This window comes from Euprymna scolopes, chromosome 12, assembly GCF_053919585.1.
Source record: "Euprymna scolopes isolate OS-2025 chromosome 12, ASM5391958v1, whole genome shotgun sequence".
NCBI lineage: Eukaryota > Metazoa > Mollusca > Cephalopoda > Sepiida > Sepiolidae > Euprymna > Euprymna scolopes.
This window is the reverse complement of record NC_136493.1, coordinates 137990299-138011758: the sequence shown is the minus strand read 5'-3', so window position 1 is coordinate 138011758 and position 21460 is coordinate 137990299. Positions and strand designations below refer to the sequence as shown.

The 21460-nt window shown below is 32.6% G+C and overlaps 1 protein-coding gene across 3 annotated transcripts in view; it reads right to left on the bottom strand.

The window, feature by feature from the left end:
* Window positions 1-211: 211 nt before the first annotated feature.
* LOC145291509 (protein O-mannosyl-transferase TMTC3-like) overlaps window positions 212-21460 on the bottom strand; it is a 111318-nt gene continuing 90069 nt past the window's right edge. For all 3 annotated transcript variants that reach the window (XM_080137477.1, XM_080137478.1, XM_080137479.1), the window contains 10 exons: window positions 21109-21233; window positions 18899-19002; window positions 16979-17061; window positions 16752-16824; window positions 14951-15037; window positions 12728-12801; window positions 11461-11581; window positions 9802-9906; window positions 5343-5426; window positions 212-2708 (listed from right to left, as the gene is read on the bottom strand). In XM_080137477.1, coding sequence (XP_079993603.1) covers window positions 2430-2708; window positions 5343-5426; window positions 9802-9906; window positions 11461-11581; window positions 12728-12801; window positions 14951-15037; window positions 16752-16824; window positions 16979-17061; window positions 18899-19002; window positions 21109-21233 — 1135 coding nt within the window. In that variant the 3' untranslated portion in view covers window positions 212-2429. The remainder of the gene's footprint in view (window positions 2709-5342; window positions 5427-9801; window positions 9907-11460; window positions 11582-12727; window positions 12802-14950; window positions 15038-16751; window positions 16825-16978; window positions 17062-18898; window positions 19003-21108; window positions 21234-21460) is intronic.

The following is a 21460-nucleotide window of genomic DNA, read 5'->3' as shown; positions in this document are numbered from 1 at the left end:
ATGTAGCCAAAAAAACAACAAAAAAAAACAATTGTACTAAAATGCAGCTGTACTTGTAGAGCACTATCTTTTAAACATTATAGCTCCATTGAATTAACATCTATGAACCAACAACCATGCAAACACAATATAAGATAAAACAATTTTATTTGGAAAATAGAATTTATTGCAATCAAAAAAGATTTAAATGGTTGACAAATTGAAAATTAAATTTTGACAAAATGGCCATGAGATGTTCGATTAATTTTTCTTTTTTTTTTTTTGAGCATCATTCCGAGATCAAAATAATTTTTTTTTTGTCGCTTGAAATGATTCAGATTTGAAAATGGTTCACTTTTTTTTTTTTTCCTAGAAAATGCGTGACTCAGTTGAGAATAGAATTGCGTTTCGTTACTGCATATAGTGCATCGATGGAAATTTTAATAGCTATAAACCTATTTCGTTTGCTGATTGCTCTTAAAATTTAGTTTTGCACAAAACAGAAAAGGAAAGAAATTTTACTGAACTCTTGGCTCTAAAGAAGCAACTGTGACAGCAAGTTTTTAGAATCCAGGAAGAAAGGGTGTGAGATGGGGGTGAAGCTGAATGAAATTTTGTAGTTAATAGCCATTTTTTTTTTTTTTTTATTTAAAAAAATTTTTAAGGACAAGCTTTGATATTTTGAACATAAAAGTGTCACACTCAAGAAGAGCGAAAGAAAACCCTTTTCAACATGGATTCTAAATCCTGCAATTTTGGAAGTCAAAAAGAAAGAGATAACTGTCTAACGCACTTTTATCTCTGAAGACATCGTTGTCATAGGGATACTGGATCCCCCTTCTTACTGGACATTTCTTTCCTCAGCAAAATGCATTTTATTGAGGAAAAAAAAAATGAGGGGGGGGGTAGGGAGGAGACCGATTTTAACGCAGTATGGGGGGGGGGTCGGAAAATTTATAATTGTTTTAGATTTGAATCAGAAAGAAAAACCACTAAAAACTTAAGTGTAGATGATTTTGGATATTTTAAAACATTTGATTCTTCATTTATTTATTGTGGACTATTATCCTCAACTTTTAGGTGTTTCACAACGTTTCAACCAACTATTCCTCTGGCCTTCGTTAGGAGATTCGGAATTCCTATCCCACCTGCATTCTCAGCAATTACTACCTCCCATAGTTGTTTGTCTCACCACGTTTTGGCCAACTAAGCCTCTGGCCGGCTTTGGGTAGGATTGGAACCGTTACAATGCTCACCTTGAATCATAGAGATTCAATGGCTCTACCCACTGCGCCATGGTCCCAAGTGAGCATTGTCTGAAGATAGCGGTTTCAATCCTACCCAAAGCCAGTCAGAGGCTTGGCCAAAATGTGATGAGACAAAAAACAACTATGGCAGTAATTGCTGAGAATGCAGTTAGATTTGGAGTTTCTATCCTGTCACGGTTACCACCTGATGAAGGCCAGAGGAATAGTTGGCCGAAACATGAAACAACAACTAAAAGATGAGGATAATAGTCCGCAATAAAGAAATAATATTCATCTCAATAAAAGCATTCCATCTTGTCTAGAATTCCTTGATATTAAAAACAAAAATAAAGAAAAATGAGCATGATTTATTTATGTAGACGTGATGAAACGAAAACATATTTAAAAAAATTACGTAAACTGATCAAGTAGTCTTACTTTTATAAAGAAAATCATTTTGAAGTGGTTAATGGACATTCATAGGCATTACAACATAAATCTCACAAGTCTGAATCATCGTTTTATCTTTTTCTTTTCAAAATGGTGAACAAGACAGTGGCTCTTCTGTTACACATAAAATTTGATTTTCTTATTTTTAAATAAGACTGATCAATTTACGTAATTTTTGGAATACGATAGTCTTATTTCATCATGGATATGTACATCATATTAAATTTTTTTTTTTTTTCATTTTTGTTCCTTAATATGGGAGAATTCTGGACGAGAATCAAAATTTTTCCGTTAAAGTTTACTTTTCAATTTTTATTTAGGAGAGTTAGGGGGGGGGGTGTCTTACAAAACTTGTCACCTTCCCTTCAAACACACACTTTCAAACACAGCAGAATTAGCATGAAACTATTTTTAGGACATTTGTTGTTTAAATTTTGCATTTCATGATTTTGCTTAGACTCTTAGAAAATGGTGGAGTAACTTGCTAGAAGGTTTCTTAACAGTCACATTATATCACAGCAATGCCAGTGTAGTAGTAGTAGCAGCTATATAACTTAGATAGATGAAGGGGGGGGGGGCAAACAAAGGAAAGACAATGGAGGATAAAAAGAGGCTGCCTTAAAACTCAATTTAGTTTAGTTGTCTCTTATACTCCCCTCCATCTTTCCCTAATGAAAATTAAGAAGCCTACTTCCCCTTCCGGTAGGGTTGATACGGATTTTTTAGGGGAGGTCAGATGGTAAGATGCTTAGTTCATCGATGTTTCTCTGGAGGAGATGCTGACTGCTTTGCACTTGCGGGTGGAGGTGGTGGTACGGTCCTGCTCGCTGCTCTCGCCTGCAAGACAGATTGGATCTTTTTGCGCACAATGTTCAAGTGTTGCAGGATGTAGGCTTCTTCGGGCGCCAACTCATGCGCATGTTGCAGGCATTTCTCAGCTCGCAGAATGTCACCTCGTTCCACATAAACCACGCATAGATTGTGCAGCGCCTGCACGTTATTCGGTTCATTCTGAAGAATTGTCTGAAAATTCTGAAAGAAAAATTTGAACATTTTCAGATAAAAATGTTTAAAAAGAAAATACTTGCCATAAATTTTGTTCATTAATCATTTTCAATCCTTTCATTATATTCATCATTCAACTGACTATCCATTCATCTCATTAACCTATATCCTCGAGTGGTTTTCAGCCTTTATAGAAGACTCATTAGTTAAAAAAAAAAAAAAAAAAAAAAATTCAAAATAATTGCATATAACATCATAATTTTTTTTTTTTCTTAAATGAAAATTAAAAAGTTTAAAACCTAAAAACAAATTGCTTGAATCTTTTTTGCACTTGGTTCACCAGGTATATATGCCAGGTAGTTTTTGAAATTATATGCCATATATATGTACCAGGGAGACTCCACACCCTGTTACTGAAGACATAAGATCTAAGTTTGGCTGTCATTAAAGTCAAAGATAGGTTCATCAAATCATAAAAACTGACCTGTTTGATGAAGAAATAAAAAAAAATGAAACTTTTTTTTTTATAAACAACAAAATCTTGCAAAGAAATGTCATCTACAGCCTGTATATATTTGAAATGGGCAGGGGCACAGAAATGCTCAGGTTGGTGACAGTGCAGTAAATGCATCAGGAGAAATAACTCCCTTCGGCGTTTGTAAAGGCAGACATCTAGAAGAAGGTAATATTCTGTTATAGCACTTGAGGCGACTATTGCTGCCAATGACGTATACTTGCTGTTCTTTTTGAATCAGGATGAGAGTTTCTGAGAAAGTGGGATTCGTTTTGTGCAAAGCTTTTGCTCACTCATAAGAAGCTTGATATTCAGGCATTGCTTGAAAACTTCAAAAGCCTACTTTTTTTTTTACAGTGACAAAGACAATGCTTAAAAAAGATTTGCAGCCATCTCTCACTCACACACCACTTATATATATATATATATATATATATGTATATATATATATACATACTAGTATGGAACTATATAGCAAGTAAGCTATACAGAAACATTTGTTTCATTCATGAATCTACTAATCTCTACTCGCATATTGAGCACTATTTAAGTAAATACCAAAACATATATACATAATATATATTACTTTATCATTCAAACACTCGTGTTTAAATATATGGTTAAGTGGCAGTTTTAGTCATTTAGAACTGCTTTAAAACTTCATCGCTCACTCATTTTTGGACCAAATTTCAAACAATTATTATAGTTTATAGATCACCTCAGCTATATTGTGAAAATTTTTTTTTTCGATTTTCGTTCAGTAAAACAAAAGTTATGAATTTTCTGGTGTTCAAAATCATAAAAATATGTAAGGAGGTGAGAGACGTTTTTTTATGACTAGTTTTCATAGCAACTATGTTGCTTCTGCGATTACTGTTGCTGCTAATTCACTACTCTTGCGGAAAAAATGTAACGAGTGAAACAGAATGAAAGGGACATAATTGGGGCGGATTTTATTGAAAGCATACGAGTGCCGTACATGGTTTTACATATGTGTATGTTATGTTTATGGGGGAAAATAAAAAATAAGACTGAAATTAAACAAAGAACAAGTAAATTTACTACAAGCCTGGAAAAATCATGAATTGCAAAAGAAAAATCCGAGCATGAAAAGTAACATCGTTAAGCTTAAACATGGAAAAGTAAAGGACTAGTTAAAACTAGAACAGAAAAGGACAAGATATTCTAGTAAAAACTATAATAAATTTATAACTTAAAATGTTGCAGCATTAAGAATTTTTTTTAAAATGCGATTTATAACATTATATGATCAATTCTTAATGCTGCAATATTTTTAGTTATAAATTATTATATTTTTTACAAGAATATCTTGTCCTTTTCTTTTCCAGTTTTAATAGCTAGTCCTTTACTTTTCCATGTTTAAGCTTAACCATATTATTTTTCATGCTTGCATTTTTCTATTGTAATATATGTATATATATATATATATAGCAACCCCCAAAATGTCATTATAAATTCATTCTTTTATAATTTGTTCTGGATTCATCTAATTTATTCTTCAAATTTTTTGCATATTTTTAATGTGATTAAATATTTTTAATGTGATTAAATATTTGTAATGTGATTAAATATTTTTAATGTGATTAAATATTTTTGTTTCAGAATTTTTGACATGAGGATTGATTATTTAGATTACTGTTCTCATTTTTCATTATTTTCACGTTTCATCAAATTAATCAAGTGTTGCATCTTTTCAAACTTGGAAACCTATATGGAATTTAGAACTAACTTTTTTTAATCCATAGGGGTAGATTGTTCTTGTTCAACCAGACACGACCAAGTAGAAGGATTAATTATTGCTATTCATAATTATTATCACTTATAGTAAGGATTAAACCTTCAATTTTGAGAAGACTGTCACAACTGATTATTAATCCAAACCTTTAAGTGACAGGAGGTTGATGGTTTAATCCTCACTGCGAGCAGTAATAACTAAATATAAGTTAATAATTAACACTTATCTGGTTATGGCCAATGGAACATAATCTACTCCTGCAAATTAAATAAAAAGTTCAGTGTGAAATTGGTTCTCAAGTTCAAAAAGATGTACCTGAAGGTCAAAAGTTATCTTGTGGTGAGAATAGTAATTTGACTAATCCAAAAAATATTTTTTTGATTTTACTTACCTTCTCTGCTTTATCTAAATCTTTTAACGTGTTCACATTAATATCTCCCATCAAGATTAATCCTTTCGTGTGGTTCGGATAATACTGGAAGGAGGAAGGAAGAAAAAAAAAAAAAAAAAGCTTTCAGATTTACTTTCATAGAATAGGAAAATTATGAAAATATTTGTTTCTTTGTTTAGAAACACACAAACAAAAAACTTATAGATCATACCTGCTTCAAAGTTGAATCAGTTTATTCTGTAAAGAATTTTGGAAGGCGAAAACTTGCATTAAGAAAATGTCGAAAAATAAAAAACAAAAAACATCTCATCCATCAGCATCAGCTGCTTGAAGTGCAACCCTTCTACGCCATAAAAAAATAATAGATGTGTTGGTTATGTTACAGCATGACGGCAACTCAGCTGAGAAGGTTTTAATGAAAATCATTTATACGGCATAATCATGTGGACACACTAGTTTCCATTAGATCACCAAAGTTAAGTGGCATTAAGCCTGGTCAGTATTAGATGGGTGACCATTCGGGAATACCATGTGCTCTTCGCTTATCTCGGCCTTATTTCCAGTCGTTCTGGACATTTCCTTGCTGGTGGACTAGCATTGCTGATTCAAGACAGGTGTGGTGGGATATTGCGCAACGTTTATTTCACAATTATATGTGCAGCTAGCCCTACAGGAGGTATCCATTGTCTCAAGATTGAATAGAATTAAGAGTCAAAATCCAGAAGGAATCAACATCAGAATCTGTTTCTGCCTTTGCAGATAATAGTCAAGGACGTATCAGACGTAGAATTGCATATGCATTATGCGAGGATAAGTTGCTTCTGCGTATGTGCAACAGTCATTGTGTTATGTGTTCTTGGCCAAACAAACTTCATACATAAACATTGGGACTTGTTGCTCTGGATATCAGGGGCAAAAATCAGCAATCTTGCAGAAATAACAAAGAGCGACAGCTGACAAGGACTTCTTGCATATCAGACAATTTTAACGCACAATTTTTGGAGAAGTTTAATTCGCTCCACAGCAAAAAAAAAAAAAAAAAAAAAAATCAAGAATATTTATACAAAAATCTGTACTCCTATAAATTTGTTTTTCTTTTGTGTGTATTGATATTCATATTAAAAACCTTCTTTTTCTATTTATTTAAAAAGAAAATACAATTTATTTATATGGGTTGCGGAATTGCATTCACTAGCAAAAGGTCTAGTTAATTTGCATATTCTTTTAAACATTCATTTTAATTCCCTATTAGTTTTTTTTTTCGGTTTTCTAATGGGATGATCATCTTTAGTTAACTTTAGTTAGTTTTCATTTTGATTCTCAGTGGTGGCACATGAGTCTTTTTTTTTTTTTTTAATACTTTTTAAATCATTACTATATATTGCATCCAATCTATTTATCTATCTATACATTTTTTTTTGCCATCCAAAATAGGAGGAAAAAGAATTCACCAAACCAGCGCATCTATGCAAGACTACCCTAACAATATAACACAAAATTTAATGGAGAAATATGGAATTTTAACGGACAGCTAGAAAACCATGCTTCTTGCAACATCTCTTGGATATTAGAACTACTACAATAACAATAAGTAGCTACGCCGACTGGATAGACCTGTCCCTTGTGTTCATAAACGAGAAAATATGTATTCCAGTTTTCTAGGCCTTGCTTTAACATAAACTTGATGGCCTTTATAATCGGATTTCAAAAAATTTAAAGATTTATTGTAGACTCTTGAATCTATTTTTCCCAGTGAAGGACTTCTTTAATTTAAACCCAAGGTTTTTTGTTTGAGCTCTTACGCTTTCCCGGCTAATTCTAGATCTATTTTCAATGTACCCTCACCCCTTTCCTTTTTTTTTCTCTGTGTTTGTATATATGGATATGTATATGCGTATATGTGTGTGTGTATATATATATATATATATATTCTTTTATTTTACTTTATTTTTTCATGGGATCACTCACCCCTATTTCCTGTTATTCTGACCCCCCCCCCACTTGTCTGTATCCCTTTTTTTATGCATTCCCTTGTAATTATTACTAACATTGTTATCATTATTATTATTATTAGTAGTAGTAGTAGTAGTGGTGGTGATAGTGGAGGTAGTGGTAGTAGTATTGTTATCACTATTATTATTATCATTATTATTGTGTTGTTTTTACCACTATTATTATTATTAATATTATAGTCTTTATTATAATTGCTGTTATTATTATAATCCCCGTTATTATCCCCGTCATTGCGACCATAACCGTTATCATTATCTTCATTTTCATTGTTATTACCTTCAACATTGACATTACTTTTATCACAGCTATTGGTAACATTTTTTTAATCTTTATTTTTTACTTTTTTATCTTTATTTTTATTACTATTATTATAATTACCCTACTATTATTGGTATTACTACCACTTTTATAAGTAATAAATGTCCCCTTACTCTTCCACCTTACCAACTAGTTGTATCTTTAAACCTTTTGCATCAAGTTAAACACACTCATAGACATTGCCATCCTATCCTCCGACCGCCCCCTTATAATCATACTCCCTATATCATAACAGAAGAAACTTAAAAATATTGCCGAATATTACCTAATCTATATTACAACCTTGCATTACCCCCCCCCCCACACACACACACAATTTATAAGCGACTTTATATCTGCCATTTGCCGTTTAGGTTGCACCTGTCAAAAATACCACTCCATAGATAATAGACACCCCACAAACCATTAAAATTTTACCATGCAGCAACAATACACCCCAAATTTAACCCTAAAACATATACCCCTTAAACTCAACACTCAAAATATGTTAAAGACCATATACAATCTTATATATCATACTATATATAACAAGCTTCTCCTTTATTTATTTAGAATTCAATAAAGCTTCCCCCAACATTCTATAATTCCTCTTAATCGTTTTTGTCGCCAATGAACCCTATTCTAAACGCCGCATCTTCCCCATGCTACCTAGCAACCTTCTCTACTCTTCTGATGAGAAGCATTAGGCTTCGAAATGCCCTGGCATAAAGACTCCCTTCTATCCCCCAAATTTTGCTTGTATTCCATTATTCAATAAATGACCCATTCTATATCCACCAATATATAGTTTTGTGACTTCATTTCATGCTCTTGCTGTCTTATTGTATAAGCTCCAATAATAATTGTTGAGCTTGGCATTATCCAAATAAGTCTCTTCTTGTGGAATTGAACTCTTTTCCTCTTACGCATTAAGCTATATATCTATAAAAGTGAAAATGTCTGTCTGACTTTTCTCTATGGTAGTTAAGGAAGACTATTATACAGAAAGGCATTACTTTACATATTCACACTTTTTAATATATAAATATCCACATAACCTTATGAACAGTACATAGGGCCCAAGCAAAGCCAGGCAGAACTGCTAGTATATATATGTATATAAAAGTGAAATCGTGCGTGTGTCTGTGTACATTTCCCTACTGTCAATTTTCAAGATACAAACTCGAAATTTGATTTACAGGGTAGTGAGATTTGGGAAAATCTTTGATCAGTTTTCGGCCAGAAATTTGGCTGTTAAGAGGTCAAAGTTCAACGATTTGACCCTTGAGAACTCTACTAAACTCCTCTGCCAATTTTGGGTCTAAACACTTGAAATTTTAAATATAAGTTGCTTGGACATGGATTCAACTTAATAACTTGATTTGAGCCCAAAACAGTAAATGTTAAGGGGTCATAAAGGGGTTAAAGTTTAAAAAAATTTGACCTCTGCGGTCTCTACCAAATTACTAAAGACAATTTCTGGTATAAACATTTGAAATTTTACATAAAGGGTATTCAGAGATAGGGCAAGCTTTTTAATCGGTTTGGATAAAAAATTTGAGCTACAAATATATAAATCTATATATGTATGTATGCTTGCATGTCTGCTTAAAACTTTTGACAGATGTGATGGATTTTCACAAGATCAGTTTTGTTTTGAAGCTCGACCCTTCAGGCGACAAATACCGAAAAATTGGCTAAAAACATTAATTTCTTCACCCTCAACTGGGCACTTTCTACAGGGAGGGATTGCTTTTTTGCTGATATTTTCGAAAGTCATCCCCTCTTTTCGATTGTCTAGCCTTAATTTAAACCTATGTCACTTCCGGTTTGACGGTGGTCGTAACAGCAAAGATGTCACGTTTTTTTTCACATTCTTTTCCTCCTTCGCAGTACGAGTTTGAGCCTGCCTTCGTACTACCACTTTTTTTTGCTCAACATACACCTCCAAACACCCAGGCAACGCCGGGCACCCATGCTAGTCATATTATAAAAATGAAAGTGTAAATAGTTATAAAATGTAAACTTATGAACTATGCCATAATAATAATAATAATACTAAATGCTGACACAATATAATCTTCGTAATCTCATCTGTTGTATAAGGCCGAGTGATTGTATTTTTCTACAATTTCCTTCAATACTTTACCTTTAATAATTTCTCCAAGTACATAACAGCTTCAAGTGGTTTATTCATGTCGTTAACCAACATCAACGCCAAATTAAACAGTGCACTGCGCATGTTGTCTTCATGCTAATCAAAAAACAAAAAAAATTAATTTTTCTTTTTTTTTTGATTGAAAATCTAAAAAATGTAAAACTTAAAACATTTGAAGAAATTTTTACAAATAAAAAAATTTGGCAATTTTTGAGATGTGGATGGATAATTTGGATGAAGCAGATGAAAATAATGGCTGATGTAACCTGACCTCCAGGTATGTTTTTTGAACGTAAGAATCTGTGTCACACTGAAGAGCCTATATGCAAATGTGCCCTTTATATAATGTACAGAGATATATAGTTTTTTTTTCATCAGCCATAACCAAATAGAATAACTTAATAATTAACATTTCTTAGTTGTTATTGTCTGTAGTAAGGATTCATCTTTTAACCCCAAATAAACTGTCACTTGAAATAATTATTAATCAATGGCTTTATTAGTCGCACCACATATCCATAAAATAAAATTTGATAAAATGGCTTTTTCACAAAGGAAAAAAAAAATGATAGTTAAAAAATTTCTGGGGGTTATTTGGAAATCAGATAAAGAAATGATTAATTTTGAAATGTAAAAATGGCTTAAGAATTTATAGTGAAAGATTAGTTCTTAAATCTAACTTGTTGTCGTTTACTGGATGCTTCAAATAAATTAATTAACGAGACTCCAGTGGAAAGTTTTTCTTTCTCGCAAATTTTAATATACAGGGTGGAACGATAAAATTGTCGCCCTAAAAAAGACGACATGATTCCATTTCCATTTGATGAAAACCGTTTTTTTTTTTTTTTCGTTGCAGACCATCTACTAGTTAGCCAGTTGTGTACAAATCCCAAGAGCAATAGAGATCATTATGTCTGAAAGCGACACAATGCACCCTCAAAATGCAAATCTGGTTCAACGCTTGAGGGAACAGTTCAATGAAGTTTCCGGCCACGGATATAGTTTTTGGTGTGGTTTCAAATGAGGGCCACATCATGCCACCTTACATCTTTGAAGTCGGCTTGAAAGTCAACACCAAAGTGCAACTGGATATGCTGAAAAGTGTAGTGATCCCTTGGTGCAATCAGGTGGCCGCTGGCAGATACTAGGTGTGGCAGCAGGACTCTGCATCAGCTCACAAGTCCAAAGAAACCCAGGCTTGGTTTCAGGAGTGCTATGACGTTGTACCCTTCTCTCACTGATCCTCCCCCAACCTAAACACACTGGACTACTTCATTTGGTCATAGATCGAGAACACCACCAACATGACCTCCCACAATACTAAAGCCAGCCTGATCACTGTTATCTGTCGAGCACCCACCGGTACTTATGGAAAAGGCATAGTTCCAGTTCCGGACTTGTATAGAAGCAGTGATTTAAGGCTGAAGGCTCTACTACATAATTAAGTTATCTCAATTGATTTTTTAAATTGATTTTTAAATTGACTTTTCAATTGATTTTTTCAATAAAAGTTTTGAATAAAGTTATAGTGTTGTTTTGTTTAGGACAAAAAATTTATTGTTCCACCCTGTATTTTGCATCAAATACAAAAGAGAGGAAAGAAATTACTCTGTTGATAGAAAAGCTAAATGATTCTCTCTCTTATCTCACCTTGATAGCACTGATGAACCATTTTTTTGCATTTATAAAATCTTTATCATCAGCCGCCAACATGGCCAGGCAATAATATGCTTTGCCATCATTCGGTTGGATTCGGAGCAATTTCTGCAGCCTAAAAGAAAAGGAAAAGATAGTTTAAGAATAAATTACATTTAACTTAATTGAGTTTTGTTTTCTATCAAAACAGAAACAATTCTTCCCAGATGCAGTTCAACTGCTTTACAAAAGCTTATATATATATATATATATATATATATATATATATATATATATATATTCCACTAAAGTTGAGTTAATCAACATTTGTTTCTCTCTGGATTTTTTTCTTGATCAATCAAGCACTAATCCACCACCTTGCAAAAGCTAATCTTTCTGACAAACAATATACATTCAGGCAATGTTGTTCTACTGCAGATATTTTAACAGTTATCTCCCCACGCATACACCATGCACTAGATAAGGCGGGTGAAGCTAGGGATGTAGCCCTCGATATATCCAAGGTCTTTGACAAAGTCTGGTATGAAGGGCTGTTAATATTAAATCATAAGGTATAACTGGATAAATACTAATTATAATTAGATCCTTCTTAGACAATAGGACCGTCCAGGTTGTCATCGATGGACGTTCATTCAAGTAGCATAACATTAATGCAGGAGTGCCTCAGGGGTCAATCCTTGAACCACTTTTATTCCTGATACTCATCAATGACCTTCCCAATAATATTGAGTCCGAAATGAGTATATTTGCCGATGATACAATGCTCTATAACATGAATGAGGGAAGAACAGATGTACACAAATCGAAGACAACGGCTGAATCATTAGAAAATAACTTCCAGACTGTAGTTGAATGAGGACGTAAATGGAAGGTGACATTTAATGCTAGTAAAATTAAGCTGCTCTCCTTTAACAATTACAAAAAGCCTCTCCAACCACTAATATCTATGACAAATAACTCCCTACCTAAGAATTCTTACATCAAACTACTCGGCCTAACATTCACAGGAAATATGAACTGGAACAAATACATTGAGGACATTGCAAAGGCTGCTGCGAAGAAGATGGGCTCCCTCTATCGTACCTCAACAAGACCACCATTTTTGACTTTTGTCCAAATTTAATAAGAAAAGGAAGAACAAAAGTAAACTAACAAAAAAATAATTTCAAATGAAATGTAAATGTAACTTGTAAATGAAAATTTTTTTTTGGATTTCAAATGAAAATCAAATCCAATTTTAACCATAATAAATTGAACTGACCGTTTCATGGCCACTGGTCGATCTTTTGGGTCACCGATTTCCTGCATCAACACGGCAGAATTAAATAAAGTTTGCTGAAATGAAAGAAAAAGAGAAGATCATTAATTTAAAAAAATAACTTTAAAATATTTTTTTTATTGGAATCCTTCCAGATGAGTAATTTGTATATTTATTTATTTATTTATTTATTTGTGAACTGTTATCCTCATCTTTATAATTGTTGTTTCATGACGTTTTGGCCAACTATTATTCTTTTGGCCAACTATTATTCTTCGGAAGCTATAGCACAGTGGATAGAAGCATTGAATCTCTACGGTTCCAAATGAACACTGAAGATAGCGGTTTCAATCCTACCCAAAGCAGATTAAAAGATTAATTGGCCAAAACATGGTGAAACGACAACAACTATGGAAGGCAGTAATTACTGAAGATACAGTTGAGAGATTCAGCATTTCTATCTCGTCACGGTTAACCACCTGATGAAGGTCAGAGGAATAGTTGGCCGAAACGTCATGAAACAACTATGAAGATAAGGATAACAGTCCACAAATAAACTTTAAAAAACGGTTTCATCTTGGATGTTATTCTTACAATGTTTCAGCCAATTTAATCTCCGACTTCTCCAAGTGTATTTTGTCAAATTCAGGAATCTGTATAGAATTTCAAATAGAATCCTTTATTTTATTCATGCAGGTAGATTGCTCTTGTTCTATCGGCTATAACCAGGTAGAATTTTTAAGTCAGTTATAATTGTATTCAGAGTATCATCTGCACTGAGGATTGAACCATCAACCTCTAGAAGACTCACTTAGAACTTATTATTACTTAACACTTATATCAATTATTGTCAAGGATTACTAATAAGTGGGAATTTTGAATGTTACATTCCAAAATGTAGTCATCGCAAATGATCACACACATCTAATATATAAAATAGTGCAGGTGACAATCAAAATATAATTGCAAATTGTTTAAGACTTCTGTCCATCATGGTTGAGGAAACAAGAACATGCTACCCTCATTGATTAAATAAAGGTTTCCATTTGAAATTCTGTACAGATTTCTCAGTCTGACAAGATACACCTGGAGAAGGTCGTAGGTTACATCGACCGAAATGTGAAAATGCCATTCAAGATGAGAACAGTCGTCTGAAGAATCCAAATAATACAAATAAATATTTTGTGTCGGATGAAAAAAAAAAAAAAATACTCAGACACAAAATTATCAAAGATGCTGTACAAGATTGATGAAAATTGAGCATTTAAAAAAAAAAAATTTCACCTATGCTCTGTTATGTATGCTTAGTTAGTTAGTTAGTTAGTTTTGGCTTAGTTTATTAATAAACAAATGCAGGCCAATTGGCTTTGTCTGGTTGTAAAATACGCTTACATATATTTTAATTCATGCAGACATCGTATTTATTGTTACAAAGCCAATTCTATATATATATATAAATATATATATATATTAGTACTGGTTTTAAAGTTAAAAAATAAAATATGACTTCGGTGCCATCAGCTAGAATTGAAACCAAAATATTTAGTGCTCCAGCTAGATTCCCTACCATTTGAGTTATCAACAGATAAGAAAGATTAAAAATGAAACCATTTAAAGCTATGAATGAATTTGTGCATGCGCAAAAATAATAGAAATATGTTGGCAAGAGGAGATGAACATTTTGCATTTCAACTTGACAACATATTTCTGTACGCGTTATTCATCCATCCAAAGATTTTACTCGTTATAAACCATCTTTGGTGTTTGATTATCATTTCCTATTAATTTTAGTTATATATGACCAGTTGTTTAAGAGTTTATCCATTAAATATTTTTACAAAGACACACATACATATATCTATTATTTTATTTATATAATTTTTTTTTCTTTTCTTATTTTGAGCACGTGTCCATGTGTGAAAGGTTACTTCGAAGCAATCGAGTATCATCAGCCTCACATGTTTTAAGTTTACCGAATAAACCACAAGTGGTGAAAATTAAAGTTTAAAAATCTCTTCATTCAATTATTGAATGATTTATTTTTAAAGAAATAAAATTTTAAGAGTTAAAAAATATTACAGCATTGTCTGATCAATTTGGGGGGAAAAATGTGAAAGAAAAATGAGAATAAAAAGATTTCCTGGACAACACCAGTTTATGCACTGCTGATTACAAACAGATTGTCAAGATGTTTTGAACAAAGAAACCAAGAATTCTCACACTTACTTGATGATCAGGGTTGAGTTGAAGTGCTTGTTCGAAATACATTTTTGCATCAGGAAGTTTTTTTTGTTCCAAACTCACAACACCAAGCTGAAAAAATAAAGACAGAAATGTATTTCAATAGAAAAATATATTAAAGGATTTTTTTTTCCCTAAATTTTGGAAATTTTATTAAAAAAATGAATGGAAATCAAAACTTTCTCATTATTTCACTGTGAAACAAATGAAAATATAAATCTTAAGACATTTTTTTGATAATCTGATTAAAGTGTGGAACGATAAATTTGTCGCCCTAAAGAAAGCAACACTACAGGTTTATTTCAAAACTTTTATTGAAAAAAAATCAATTCAGGTAACTTGATTATCTAGTAGAGCTGACATATTCGATGTAGCCGCCTTCAGCATCAATCACTGCCTTGATAAGAGTCCAGAATTGAGAGCATGCCTTTTCCACAAGCACTAGCAGGAACTTGGTGAATACTTGGCAGATGGCGACAATCAGGCTTGCTTTGGTATTGTGGGAGGTCATGTTGGTGATGTTCTTGATGTATGATCAAACAAAGTAGTCCAGCAGAATCATGTTGGGGGAGGAGGGGGGGGGGTAGTGAAAGAAGGGTACAAAGTCGTAGCACTCCTTCTGAAGCCAAGCCTGGGTCTCTTTGAACTTGCAGGCTGGCGCAGAGTCTTGCTGCCACATCCACGGTCTGCCAGTGGCCACCTGATTGCACGAGGGGTTCACCACACTCTTCAGCACATCCAAGTATACTTTGCTGTTAATTTTCAAGCTGACTTCGAAGATGTGAGATGGCATGGACACTTTGTTGAGCTCTGTCCTCAAGTGTTGAGTTGTCCAGATTTGCATTTTGAGAAAGCTGGTAATGGTCCTGTTGTTATCATAACTTGGCTTGGTAGAGAGTACAAGATGTACACCGGTGCATCTCCAATCTCGTTCGTTGAACATTGTGTAACTTTCACACATGATAAAAGGTTCCTATCGCTCTTGGGATTTGTATACAACTGCCCAACTAGTAGATGGTCTGCAACAAAAAAAAAAGAAAACCAGTTTCCATCAAGTGGAAATGGAATCATGTCGTCTTTTCTAGGGCGACAATTTTATTGTTCCCTCCTGTATTTGCACTTTTACAAAATAATATCCTTATCACCATGCATAAAATATGTTTTTATTAATTGAAGCGTTTTGAAGTGGATGTAAGAAATCCAAGGAACTCTGCCATGAGTAACTAGCATAAGTTTTCTTTGTAATTAACCATAAATTTGCATGGAAAAGGATGAGCTTAGTTTTAATTAGTTGTAATTAATCAGTAATAGTTATTAATCAAAGATTGTGAGTTTAATCCTTCAATAGATTAGCATCAACAATCTCCATAATAATATTCATTTGAAAAGTAGAAGAGTGTAGTTAGTAGCAATCACTCCCTTCCAACAAACTTTTTTTCATTATTAATCAGCAGAATGTTAATATGGTCGACCAAAGGAAGAATTTATCAAGCATGTGTATGTAATGTAATGATTTATAGAAGTGAAATATGGCCGGTGTGCATGGAAAGAAATATGAGAATAATATGATGGATGTATAGCGTGCATCTTGAAGATAGGATTAGATCTAATAATCTCAGAGGAGGATTAAATCTGGACAATATGAGTTCATGTCTACAGAGCAAGAGACATTGTTGGTATGGTCACATTGAAAGAATGGATGAGAGTAGATGTAGAACAGTTGAGGTAGCAGGGTCAGTTGAGATCTTCATGAAGATCGATACAAAAATATCTGGAGTTCACTTACATTGTAATAAATGTCTGCATCAGTCTTGTCATATCTCAATGCAATCTGATATTGTTCTTCTGCTTCTTGGAGTCTGCAAGAACAAATACAGTTCTTTGAAATCCACTTTTACTATACAATATAATGTTCTGGTGTAAACAAAAAAAAACATTTCTTTTGCTTTTCATTAAAATTAGGACTACAGGAAATATTGCAAAAGCCAATCGACAGGAAGTTTGTCTACTCACCTTCCTAAACGAACCAAAATTTCTCCTCGGCTCATGTACGCTTTTACATAATCCACACGCATCGTAACTGCAGTTTTGTACAACTAAACAAATAAAATAAAAAACGTTTTTTCTTTAAACAAAATCTCTTTGAAAATATCTTGAAATAAAACTGAAATTAATTTGACTTTTGATTTTTCTTCAAATAAAAAAAAAGATTGATTTGGAATAAAAGTACACAGCATTCATTGCTTTTATGCAAAAGAGAGAAAATTTGTATTCAGAGTTAAATTTTGAAATAAAATTTCTAACTTATTTTGAGATTAAAAAAAAATTGAAAATCTGTTACTTTAGAAAGATAAAATTTGATCTGTTAATGGGTTTTAATGTTTTTAGTTCCAGATTAGTTTTTTTTTTATTACTGGGGATAGGGCATCCTAACAGATGCCAGGTACACCCTCTGTTTCCCTTTGTGAACTTGTATGTGTGCATTCACTGCATTAGCCATGATCATCTGGTCACTGTCTTAGTCTGAATTCGGTTTACTTGATTTCAAAACTGGCCGTAATATCAGTCACTTGGTCTCGATCAGTGATTTAACAAAGGGATTTTTCCTTCCAAATGAAATCATTTGATTTAAAACAAGTCATAAAATTGTGTGAAATCAAAAAGAAACTTAATTTCTCAACCAGAACAGACGTGTAATAAGAACAACAAATTCTTTTTTTCTAACTGAGCACAAAATAACATCCCTCAAGTTTGAAGGCTCAGCTGTTTTTTTCTCTCTGTTTCACTCAGTATACATAGACATCAAGGATTAACAGATTGATCAGAATATATAGACACATCAATGATTAATGGATTGACCACCCAGTGAGCTCTACTTTGAACATCAACTCTTAATTGCAGGACATAAAAACCGGGAATTTTATCTATGTATTTTTTTTTTTTGACTGAAATGAGTATAAGTGGTTTGGTTTCTGAGTATGAATCTTTGTTTTTAAGAAACAATTATTTTTTTTTTCAAACTTTTTTGAATGATCAATCCCAGAATCAAATATTTTTCTCCTCATAAGTCCGCCAGTATACAACAGTATCACAAAACATGTGCATGGTGCAGGTTTATAAGAATATTGGAATTTTATTTGAAATCTTTAACAATATTGTCAGTATTCAAGTTCTTTTTCTGTAATAACATCATATATCGCTTGTATAAGATGGCTGTTAAATCACAAAACCATTTTTGCTCAGCCTAGGCTACAGATTGCAACACCCGGTATCTTATGAAATATTGTTTTTTTAAAAGATGATTTTTAAACTTTAAGGGTCATCTTATATGCTGAAATATACAGTAAATAAAATTGAATACCTTTTCTTTTCTTCAATCATTGTATGTTATCATAGCAGGATTGGTATGATAAAAGTTCATCAAATCTTGGTCATTAAAGGTTAGTCCACCATTGTAGTTACTCGTGATATGCCAAGTTTTCACAAGGGCAATTGCTTGTTGTTGCTGATACTCACTTATGGAGGTTGACAGCTGTTCATCCAATTTTTACTCTTGCTTGGTTATAGGTCACCCAGTCCTTTGTTAGAAAAGTCATTCTATGTGGGAGATGTTCTCAGAGATCTTGGAGCGTTTCCAAGAATTCCATTTGTCAATATGGTAGTTCTGTGAGTTCTATGATCATGCAGGATCAAGTCTCTTCTTGATTTCAATGTTCCGCTTGATTGTCCATTTTCAGGCTAACTTTTGTCAGTTTTTTGTTTTTGTAGATTAACATTTTATTTTCAGTGAATTTGTTTTGAGAAGTTTTTTTGATTAAAGCCTATAAAATTAAGAAATTGGTTTAAAGTTTTGTCTACTGAAATTTATTTGACTCTAGCAAAAAGTTAAAAAAAAAAAAAGGCTTTCAAAGAATAAAACCAACAATCTTTTACCATTTCAGCTTCTTTGAGACGTGACTCGTTCTTTGCAATGAGAGATGCAAGGTTCAAATATGCATTCAAATGACTGGGAGCAACTCGTGCCGTGTAACTTTTTCCTGGAAGAAATGAAAACGAGGCACTTAAAGAACAGATCTAGAAATGTTGACAAAAATATGAATGTTTGGTGTTATTTTTTTTTTTTGCTTTTGAAGAAAAATTCATTCAAATTTAACAAGAATGGTGAATCAAACAAGAAATCAAATGTAATGAATTAGATTTTTTTCTTTTTAAAGAATGTGACAAATAATTGCAGATGTCATTTTTTTTTTTTTTTTCAAGAAAAGAATTGTGAAAATCCATAAAGAATTGTTCCATGCTACAATATTTTTAGCATATTAACAGGATATAATTACTAGGGCTGTGACAACAGAATATTCTTTGCATTCTTTTGACTCTCGGGTATATATCCAACACAGTAAGACACAGTCAATCAACCAAGAACCACATCAGTCTATATAAAAACATAAGATTTTAACGGATATATACTCAAGAGTCAAAACAATGAAAAGAATATGCGGTTGTCACAGCCTTAATAATCACAAAGATTTGGATGATTACATTTATAACAAGAATGAACCAATCAGGTACAAGAATTGATTTATAAATCATGTTGAATCAGTCACAGCTTTTTGTCTTGATACTAGTAATTTGATACTAGTAGAGGATCACTGTTAACTGATTAGATTAATACTACAATTATTTACAATTCCAAGCTTCTCTGATTGGATTGATACTGCTAATCTTTGGTTGGGATAACAACATTTAATACAGGGTGACTCCCCCCCCCCCAAAAAAAAAACGGGCCCCAACTCTAATTAGGCCCCGTTTCTTAGTGTTTTGTCCAAATGAAATGGAACTTTGGTCATAACTAGTTTATTATATTCAAAACATCACATCAAAACACTAGGGTTTTTGGCCTTTTTTTTTCCATTCGACAGCATATGTTCTAGATATACTTTCTATGTTTTTTTTTTAGTTTTTTTGGGGTCACCCTGTATTCACAATTGGATAATTTTATGTTTTCTATGATAGTTATTTATTTTACCATCCCTTTTTAGATTATCATTAGGCTACCTGGCATTGCCTGGTTGTAAAATATGTTTAAATATCATTGTGATTAATGTAGATTTCGTATTTATTAAATTGAACCCAATATATAGTAATGATTTAAAAAAAAAAAAAAAAATGACGTGTGCCACCACTGAGAATCGAAACCAAAATGTTTAGCTTACGATTTGCTTTTTTTTTTTGACGTTAATGCCTGAGCTATGAAGATATGTTAGCTGCAAGGCTAAAAATTAAAACACGAACTAATAGCTATTACGTTATGCATGCATATTTGTCATGCCATTTTTCGACCTTCACCTGACAAATTCTTGAATTTTCACACTTTTGCAGATTTTCCTTGGCTAAAACCAAAATATAAAGTTTTGCATGGGTTCAAATACCCTATATATTAAGTTTCATGTTTATTGACCAAAAACTGACAGAGGAGTTTGGTAGGAAATTTTTTTTTATACAAATATATACACGCATGCATAAATATATAGAAAGAAGTTTGTGTTTACTATAACCTTTTTGTGCAAATATTACACAAGTATAAATCATGTAGAATACCTGCATGAATATAATTACACGTAATAATTAACTGAAGATAATCATCTCATAAAAAAACCAAGAAAACTAATAGGGAATTAATTAAAATGAATGTTTAAAAGAATATGCAAATTAGCTAGATCTTTTGCTAGTGAATGCAATTCCACGACCCATATATAAGAAAGTTGTATTTTCTTTTTAAATAAATAGAAAAAAGGCTTGCCTTTTTCTGTTGTCCAGAGTGTAGTATCTATTCTGATGCTACTCTTAAGGTAATTTGTCTAGGTCAACGGAGGAGAAACCCTCTGTACTGAGACAATTATTATTTTTGGTCTCAACCAGAGTGCTCCTTTTGCCTTTTTTTCGGGAAGCTGGTTTAACCCCACATTAAAAACGACCTTGTGTCACATTTTGCTTTTGTAAGGAAGCAAATAAATACTAATAAATAGAAAAAAAAAAAGGGTTTTTAATATGAATATCGATACACAAGAAAGTATAGATTTTTCGATTCCACTCAAGAATCCATATTTGAAACTTATTGAAATTAAAAAAAAAAAAAAAAATACCTGGAATGATAGGAGGAAATAAAGCAATGGCTGCTCGAAACGCAGATTCAGCTTCAAGTGACATATTCAAATGATTGTACGTTCGACCGACGTTAATGTGAGCGCCAATGTCGTCTGGTTGTACCCTGCAATTCAAGAAGAAAGAATAAATAAACTAAAAAGTCTTTTAAATGACAATTCAATAATCAATCTACTCTATCATTCATTTCAGGGCAAGATCTTTGACTGAGCTTCAATCTTTTTTTTTTTTTTATAAGACATTCACAGCAAAAACTCGTTTTTTACCACAACTACAAAGAACTTTCCTTTTTCCTCTGTGTGGCTAACATCAAGTGAAATTTTCATAAATATA